We start from the raw sequence: 9,931 nt of genomic DNA on the forward strand, positions 1-9,931 counted from the left end.
CACGACTCCTCGAAATTATGGCAGTGTCGTTTGGGCCATATTTCCAGTGGGAGCATAGAAAGATTAGTCAAAAGTGAAATTCTTCCTCAGTTGGAGTTCTCTGACTTAGAACAATACATAGATTGCGTTAAAGGAAAATATGTAAAACAAATCCAAAAGGGTGCAAACCGAAGCACATGAACACTGGAAATTATTCACACTGATATTTGTGGACCATTTCTGGTGAAAAGTGTGGATGGTTATGATCCGTTCATAACATTCACAAATGATTACTCCCGCTTCGGTTACATTTATCCAAATAAATGAAGCATTGGATAAATTCAAAATATTCAAAGCTGAAGTTGAAAATCAGCTTGACAAAAAGATAAAGATAGTAAGGTCTGACCGTGGGGGGGGGGAGTACTACGGTCGACACACTCCATATGGCCAAGTCCCTCGACCTTTTGCAAAGTTCTTGCAGGAGACTCGCATAGTTGCCCAGTATTCAATGTCGGGCGAGCCTCGACAAAATGGAGTAGCTGAAAGGGATAACCGTACCCTTATGGATATGGTGCGCAACAGCATGATGAGTTACTCCAACCTGCCATTGGGATTGTGGATGGAGGCGCTTAAAACTGCCATTCACATTCTCAACAGAGTACCAAGCAAGTCGGTGCCCAAAACACCGCACGAGCTATGGACAGGAAGAGTACCATCCCTGCAACACTTCGGGTGTGGGGATGCCCAGCTGAGGCCAAAATGTTTAATCCAAATATTGGAAAGTTAGATCCAAAAACAGTGAGTTGCCATTTCATTGGCTACCCTGATAGATCAAAATGTTCTCGTTTCTACTGTCCAGAAAGATACACAAAGTTTGTAGAAACGAGACATGCAGTCTTCTTGGAGGACGAAATGATGAGGGGGAGCTTGGTAGCTCGGAAAATTGATCTTCAGGAGAAGAGGGTGCATGCACCTAATCCGATGATTCAAGAGCCATTTTTCTCACTACCCGTTGTGACTCCAACGATGACAACTATGGGAGAAGACCCGAAACCTGTCCTTCAGGAGCCGACTGAACCTGTCGTTGATCATGAAAGGGAAGTGCAACAGCAAAATAGTAGAAAGTGTGCCAGAAGTTGAGGCACTTAGAAGGTCTAATAGAACAAGAAGACCATCTATTTCTACTGATTATGAAGTCTATAACACAGAAATGGTTCATATGGAAGGTGATCCCACCACATATGAAGAAGCCATTAAAAGCCCTCACACATCAAAGTGGATAGAGGCAATGGAAGATGAGATGAAATAGATGAGTTCCAACGATGTTTGGGACTTAGAAATTATTCCTAAAGGAGCAAAGACAGTAGGCTGTAAATGGGTCTACAAAACAAAGTATGACTCTAATGGGAATATAGAAAAGTATAAAGCCCGACTTGTGGCAAAAGGATTTACACAAAGAGAAGGGATAGACTACAATGAGACTTTTTCTCCAGTCTCTTGTAAGGATTCCTTCAGAATCATAATGGCATTGGTTGCTCATTTTGATTTAGAGCTGCATAAAATGGATGCAAAGACGACATTTCGAAACGGAGATTTAGAAGCAGATGTCTACACGAAACAACCCAAGGATTTTATCATGGTAGGCAAGGAAGATATGGGATGCCGCCTAAAGAAATACATTTATGGACTAAGGCAAGCCTCTAGACAGTGGTATCTAAAGTTTAATGATACTATTAAAAGGTTTCGATTTCAAGAAAATGTTGAGGATAACTGCGTTTATGCAAAGTTTAAAAGTGGGAAATACATTTTCCTAATCTTGTATGTGGATGATATCTTGCTTGCAAGCAATGGTGTTAGTTTACTACAAGAGACAAAGAAGTTTTTATCCTCAAACTTTGATACGAAAGACCTTGGTGATGCTTCATATGTTTTGGGCATTGAAATTCACCGAGACATGAAAAATGGAGTCTTAGGACTGTTGCAGAAAGCATATTTAGAGAAAGTTCTCAAAAAGTACAGTATGCATAAGTGTAAAGCCACACCTGCTCCTATAGTCAAGGGCGATAGTTTTGGGAATTACCAATGTCCCAAGAATCAGTACGAGCTCGATGAAATGAAAACAGTGCCATATACTTCGGCTATTGGAAGTTTACAATATGCACAAGTGTGCACACGCCCTGACTTAGCTTTTATCACCGGGGTACTCGGTAGATATCAAGCAAATCCAGGCCAAGAGCACTAGAAGATGGCAAAGAAAGCATTGCGTTATGCGCAAGGCACAAAGGACATCATGCTAACATACAGACGATCTGATTCCCTAGAGATAAAAGGGTATTCAGACGCAGATTTTGCGGGAAATAGAGATGATAGAAAATCCATGTCTGGGTACGTGTTCACTCTTGCTGGAGGAGTTATTTCATGGAAAAGCTCCAAACAGGCCATAGTCATCGTCCACGATGCAAGCAGAGTTTATAACATGTTTTGAAGCCACCGGGCAGGTGATATGGTTAAAGAAATTTATACCCGACTTGAAAGTGGTAGATTGTATTCACAAGCCACTAAAGATATACTGTGACAACCAGCCCGCAGTATTTTATGCTCAAAACAACAAGTCGAGTAATGCTTCCAAGACAATAGATATAAAGTATTATGTTGTGAAAGATAAAATCCAGGATCAAACTATAAGTCTCGAGCATATAAGTATGAAGAATATGCTTGCGAATCCCCTAACGAAAGGCTTACCACCCAGTGTGTTCAAGGAACACTTAGCCGGCATGGGTTTGATGGAAGCCTATGATTCCTGTATCATAAGAGGTCCAAAAAGTAAAAGAATTTGTTTCAAAACAAAACGTGTGATGTAGCTGTGTGATTCTATCACCAATTAAGCTATGACGATGAGACATGCTCTACATGCCTATATGTGATGGAACAAATAAACTAGAAAGTATAAAGTTAAAAGTAAAAGTTGAGATCAAGGGGGAGAATGTAAGGTTGATCTCTTACCGAGTGGGCCCAACGGCCCACCGGACCCTGATCTATGCACCCTAATCGGGGGCGCCAAACCTGTTATGGTTGGTGGCCCCATGTGACCTGCGCTATATAAAGGAAGGTGGGGCGCGGGGGCACGGATAACGAGATTCGCTGTCGCAACACTCCCACCTACAAACCCATCCGATCTAGGGTTAGCGCGGTGCTCACGGGAAGCTCCACCCACGCCAAACCTTCTCTCCTTCCCCACCGTCGTCACCACCTCATGATGGACGCCGGCGGGAGCTCATCGAGTTTGCGACAAGGTAAATCACGGCTACTACCGTGACCCATCTAACCTAGACGATCCACGGGTTTTATCAGGGGTAATTATTTGAGGTCAGAGGAGTAAGGAATCTAGGAGTTCCTTTGAAAAGTTCTAGGGGTCCCAATAGAATTCGGAAATTTCATTTCAAGAGATATTGAGTAAAAGAAAATATACGAGAGGCTAGAAACTTAATGAAAATGAACTGGTTGCTCACTTAGGGCAGGGCGGAATATTTGAGAGGGATATTTTGAAACATGATTTGGCATGAGAGGTGATAAGAGATTTTCAAGAAGGAAATATTTGGACTTTATTCCAAAGGTGGTCCCTTAATAAAAAAGTATATAAAAACTTGCATAACTTTTGTTTTGAGAGAAACACAATCTGAAACCTTAAAAGGCAAGAACCCGAATTGTGATTTTTTTGCATGGGACTACTCAACCAAAGGATTTTTAAAAGATTTTTTTAGAAAAAATCCAAATAACCAATAATATTTTTTTGTTAAACCAAATTATTTTTTTGGGGTGTTACAAGTACCGAGGGTGATACCTCCTACCTCACTCCTCAGGATACCTCTGTATCATAGTTAGTCGGTTGTGGGTTACCGAGGGTGATTCTTCTTTCACCACCTCTGATGATGCCTGTGTCATGCAACACCTCAAGTGTGAACCTGTCGAGGGTGATACCTTCTAGTTCATCTTGGCGGTTACATCGAGTGGAAATCCATCGAGGGTGATTCCTCAGATTCCCCCCTTGATGACAAGGACACACCGTTACCTTTACGTGTTGCCCCTGTTATTGATATTATGGGACTGAAGGGACAAGCGGTACCACCTCCGCTGAGGTGAACCCGAGTTACCGACGGTCTCTTGTGAGTTGGAATGACCTGGAGGGTACCTGTAAGATAATTACAAGGCACAACCGGGCAAGCTGGCCGCCCCTAGGAGAGGGATGGGCATGACCCTTGGCGAAAGTTCTCGAGACGGGGTGACAAGATCGCTGACAGTTTCCGCGCGCTCCCAAGACACTAGCGTGTTTGGATATGTGATTTGAGTAGGCCTCTGGCCTTTTTTGCACTAACCACCACACAGGAATAAGTACGGGCACTCTGCGTCATACATCCCCTCGAAAGCTCTTCAGACGTCACAGTGAGTGGCACACGCCCAGGTGGCCCGCGTAAGCACCCGCTTTGTATAAAGAGGTAGCTAGGACTGATCCTGGTCGTCCTTGTAACACGCAAGAGTGCAAAGGGCGATGGGCCCAAGACCCCTGGGCACTTAGGATTTAGACCGGCGTGCTGGCTTCTCTGTTGAGCCTAGGTAGAACTACGACATGTCGACCAACCGAGGTCGGGAATGACCTAGAATGTGTGTTCGACCGGAGTTAATCAGCATGTTGGGTAAGTTGGTGCACTCCTGCACGAAAGTATACCTATTCGAATAACCGTGTCCACGACAACAAACGCTTGAAGAGTATCCCGATCTACTACAACTGGAACTGGATACTTGTGACACGAAACTGAAATGATGGCTCCGGGTTTGCTTTCTCTTAGGGAGCCGAGGAAGGATCTTTGGGCATTGCTACTACATACTTATTACATATGTTATACTAATATGCACTCTTCTAATGCTGCAAGACGCTAGTCTTCAATTGGTTAGGCATTCCCTTCTATTCTGGCATTTCTGCAGTATAGTGCACAGATACAACCCCTTCTGTGACCGCATGTTGCATCCATGGTGAGAGTTGCATCCATGGTGTTTGCGCGTTGGTGTCTCACTTACAGCTGTGCTGCGACCCCGACGACCATGGGGTACGGGACCTTGCCGATGCTAGATGGCCACAACCATGACGACAGGGGCATCCATAAGGAAGAATTGGGTGTGTGGGGGCATGGTGATCTGCGGGCTCGTGAGCATGAATGAAGAAGAAGATGCGGGCTAGGAGGACCCAATCCAACGGTTGCTCGCGGCCAAATCTGGTAGCTATGCGCGGACCGATCCAAATTTGGACCGGTCGACCGCATTGGACGTATAAATATTCGAGTATGTTAGCTTGTAGTTCACGTGTCCATATTAATGCGATTGTGTTTTTTTTGTCATATCATGCCCATTAGTACCTTCTATTTCGATGATAAATTTGTAAGTAAATGAGAATAAGAATGGTTTGAAAGGTGAGTAATTAAAGTGATTAATTATCATACGAGGAAGATTGAAAAAGAAATGATGAAAAGATAAGTAAAACATGGAACCTTGCATTCTTTTGAAGTAACAGTGATACACTATAAGATAATTACACATTCTCGTTGCAAATGGTGCAATATTATATAATATGTCAAGTCATGATTACCTTACATATTAGCGTTATTGTCTAAGTATTTGTTTTTAAAATCATGCCTGTGATTTACCTATCTAAATAAATTTTAGGATTTTATTTATTAAGAACCTATTGTCCTGCAAAAAAGACACAATTTTATTCCGTAAGTTAATACTAGCAAAAGGACCTGTGCGTTGCAGCAGGAGAAAAAAAACCACCATCTTCAATGACGATGACCACATTATGTTCATATCTCATCGCATGGTTTTAAAAATTTGTTCACAAATGCAAGAAAATATTTCTTCTTTTAATTTTATTCACAATTCACAAGTTGAAACAATATTCATATTTAAAAAAAATCATGGTTGTCAAAAAAATTGATAAATCAAAGAATTATTCTGAATTTTAAGAAACATTTTTTAAAGTATACTATAATATTCGGATCCATCCTGACAATTAATTCTTCAAAATTCACTCACGTATATAATCTGAAAGACTCAGAAGCATTACTGTTAAACTGCATACACTCAATCATTCGTGAACATTTTTACAAATTTGGGAACATTTTTAAAATCAAGAACATTTTTTACTATTTATAAACATTTTTTTAAAATTCCAAACAATATTTTATATTACGAACTGTTTTCAAGTATTTTCTTGTGAATTGACGAATAATTCATTTTTTGAATTATCAAACATTTTTTAATTGCATTAAAGAAATTTTGCAAAATGATGGACTTTTTTTCATTCACGAATGTTTTCTCCAAAATTACGATTTTTTTAATATGTAAACATTTTAAAAAAAATTCCAAACAATTTATGAATTTGCAAACATTTTATGTTTTATCAAACATTTATGTAAATATAATTTTCTGAATTTCGAAACTTTATTTTTGATTAATTTGAATTAGAAAAAATAAAAAGAAACAGATAAATAATAGTAACTAAAAAACTAAAAAAATAGGCCCCCTCTCATGGGCTGGCCCAAATGGGCGTGCTGTGTATTTTCCAGCGAGCAGAGCGTAGTATAGCTGGTCCCTATGCTTGGGTCGGCCCATGCGAGGATTCCCTGCAAAACGTTTTTTATAACTTATATAGTGGCATTGATGAGTAATATTAGAGAATTTTGAAGGTAATTTTAATGACATACTACAGAAGCAATAGGTGCTTTATTAGTAGGGATAGAAAAAACTTGATGATATAGGGAACGTTGGACGAAGGATGAGGTGGGCGACATAACCATAAAAAATGTAAGAGAAATGAGAATATAGAAAGAGATAATTGCCCACGTTTTGTAACAACGTGATAAATATTCAATAGATTGGTTCATGATTTAACTACCAATGGTAGCGTGAGTGTATGAAAAATAGGAGTATTACGTACGTATTTATTGGCTTAAAAAGAAATCTATTCTATCGGTTACTTCCTCGGTTTGATGAAAAGTATATATTTAGTTTTAAAGTTTGTAAAAGAATAATACTCCTTAAAGTAAAAAATAATATTTTCTTTAATCATGCGGTAATCAAGGTCAATAACATTCTACACATAATCTCCTTAATTTCTATATGCACTTAGCTTAATTGAATAGGAGAGATGGTGGCTTGTACCTTCTCAATGCATTATTTTTAATTTACATCATAATTTATATTAAAACTTCTATATATACACTTTTCACCTAACAGAGGGAATAACTAGCTAGCCTACTTTATACCGGTGCATAAGGTTTTTTATGTTGTGCATCGCAATTAAGGTGAAGGAAAAAAGAGATAATATAATATTTATTTGCTAATTAATATCATTACATGTAATGAACTGACCATTATATGTCGTGTTAGGTAGTCTCAACTCATTAAAAACATACACGATGCACGTCTTTTATTTATTGATTCCTTTACTTATGTTAATAAATAGAAAGCAAGATAGAAATTAATGCACCGCGTCTAAGTGTTTTATAATTATTTATTATAAAATGATCATGCACGGTAGCAAAGAGTTCTAAATTATGATTGTCTTCTGCCCGTAGCAACATGGAAGCAATTATAAGTTTATTCAAAAACTCTGTAAAAGTTTGCAAGTTCGATTTTTTACGAACCAATGTGCACTGACGGAGTACTTAGGGCATGTACAATGGAGGCAGCACCTTGGTGCTGCCCCAGCCATCCACATAGATAAACTGAAATGAAGCTACTAGTCTATGTCACAATCACCCAATGAAAGCTACTCCCTTTAATGACATGATCACACTTTTTCGCTTACTGGATGGAGTTGTGGTCCTTGGATCAGATGTTGATGGAAGAGGGTGGTGCTTGGTTGGTGGCGGCGGCTGCGTGCAGAACATCGGATGTTGGAAACCAACCTGTTGAGGGGTTGGCAAGGGAAAGTTTGGATGACTTTGGCCTTGAAGGAAGCTCATGAAACCATTAGGAGGACGATATTCCATTGCAGCTGAAAGAGAAAGTAGTACATGAAACTGAAGTTCATGGTTCACTGAAGTAGTACATCAAACTGAAGAAAATAAAGAACACAAGTGAGTATGTATAATCTAGAGTAATTTCAAAACAATCTTAAAACACTCTTTATATAACACATACAATTCGAAGATAGTCACTCCTCTCTCTCTCTCTCTCTCTCACACACACACACACTAATTGTTTGTATCTTCGCTGAATTTCTTCCAAATATGCTCAACCAAGTCTTGTTTGAGCGGATTGTGCATGGCTCGGTCACGGATCTCAACGTCTCTTCTGACCACGCCAGCAAACAAAGGAGTAGCCCCACTAATCGCTGTAGGTGGCAAAGCAGTAGATGAACCTAGAGCTTCATTCAAATCGAAAGGCAACTCCACACCCTTCTCATCTTCGAGTATCATGTTGTGCATGATCACACACGCTTTCATTATGTTGCAGATATCTACTTGATCCCAAAGTCGTGATGGTTCTGCCACAATTTTGAAGCGTTGTTGTAGAACTCCGAATGCACGTTCAACATCCTTTCTCGCACCTTCTTGTTTCTTTGCAAATAACTTGTCCTTCTCAGTTTGAGGCAACCGAATGGTTTTTACAAAAACAGCCCACTCCGGATATATTCCATCTGCAAGATAATATCCATTCTTGTATTGTTGCTCATTGACATAGTAGTCTACCCTAGGAGCATCCCCTTGCAATGTTTGAGTGAACAATGGTGATTGATTGAGCACATTGATGTCATTGTTGGATCCTGGAACACCAAAGAAGGCATGCCATATCCATAGATCATGGGATGCAACAGCCTCAAGGATGATGGTAGGGACACCATAGTCACCACATGTAAACCGCCCCTTCCATCCGACCGGACAGTTTTTCCACTCCCAATGCATGCAGTCTATGCTTCCTAGCATGCCTGGAAAACCACGTGCTTCGCCAATTTCTAGTAGACGCTGAATGTCTTCAACAGTTGGCCTGCGCAAATATTCTCCACCAAACTTGGCAATGACCCCCTTGGCAAAATTTTCAAGACACTTGAGTGCTGTAGTAGCACCTAGTCGAATGTGGTCATCTGTTTTGTCAGCAGGTACACCATACGCCAACATATGCATGGCTGCTGTGCATTTTTGTAAAGGCGATAGACTTGGACAGCCGAGGGCATCTACCCTTTGAGTGAAGTAGGGAGACCACTCACCAAGCGCTTGAACAATGCGTAGAAAGAGGGGCTTTCCCATGCGGAACCTTCTACGAAAGTAGTAATCGGGATAGGTAGGATTATCAGAGAAGTAATCTGCTATGAGAAGTTGGTTGTAAAATTCTCTCTTCCTGTCAATATATGTCCTAGGGGCTGACCGACGCCTAGTACTTGGAGCTGCTAGTGCATCATGAATATTGGTAGCTATTTGTGCAGCAAAGTTGTTGAGAATATTCTGTTGTGACAAGTAATCTTCTAGCGAGAACACTTCTGCCGGGTCAATGATGTCATCTTCGAACTCATCGGAACTCGATTGTGACATATTGCAAGTTGAGCTACAATTAAAATATCAAGTAGTAAGAATTATGCACACAACTACACCTAGAACTATAATCTTGGACATGGCCATTTTCTAAGTTATTAATCAAAATAGTAACAAGCATTCCACAAATAAAGAAAGCAAAATCCTAACATAACAGATACTTCAACATATACTTCTACTAACTAACTTCAACATATACTTCTAATAGATTTCCTGTTAGCAAGAGAGTATTTTGCCAACAGGCGTTCATGTAGTGTAGAAATAAAATCCTAACATGAAGTATATATCCTCGCCTATATATTTGCCTGAGATGCTAATCTTGCATAAGAGTGCATGTTACTAGTCTGATTGATCCTGAATAAATAAAT

The 9,931-nt window shown here is 40.0% G+C and overlaps 1 protein-coding gene across 1 annotated transcript; it reads right to left on the reverse strand.

Moving 5' to 3' along the window:
- Positions 1-8,228: 8,228 nt before the first annotated feature.
- LOC123430185 lies at positions 8,229-9,513 on the reverse strand. Its single transcript, XM_045114080.1, has one exon. It carries the CDS (start codon positions 9,279-9,281, stop codon positions 8,229-8,231), a length of 1,053 nt encoding a protein of 350 aa, XP_044970015.1. The 5' UTR covers positions 9,282-9,513.
- Between the last annotated feature and the right edge of the window lie 418 nt (positions 9,514-9,931).

The sequence above is a fragment of the Hordeum vulgare genome, chromosome 1H (genome assembly GCF_904849725.1).
Source record: "Hordeum vulgare subsp. vulgare chromosome 1H, MorexV3_pseudomolecules_assembly, whole genome shotgun sequence".
Classification (NCBI taxonomy): Eukaryota; Viridiplantae; Streptophyta; class Magnoliopsida; order Poales; family Poaceae; genus Hordeum; species Hordeum vulgare.

Excerpts from the sequence above, each read along its gene's own strand:
- LOC123430185 (XM_045114080.1), bottom strand. The coding sequence starts at position 9,281 with ATGGGAAAGCCCCTCTTTCTACGCATTGTTCAAGCGCTTGGTGAGTGG.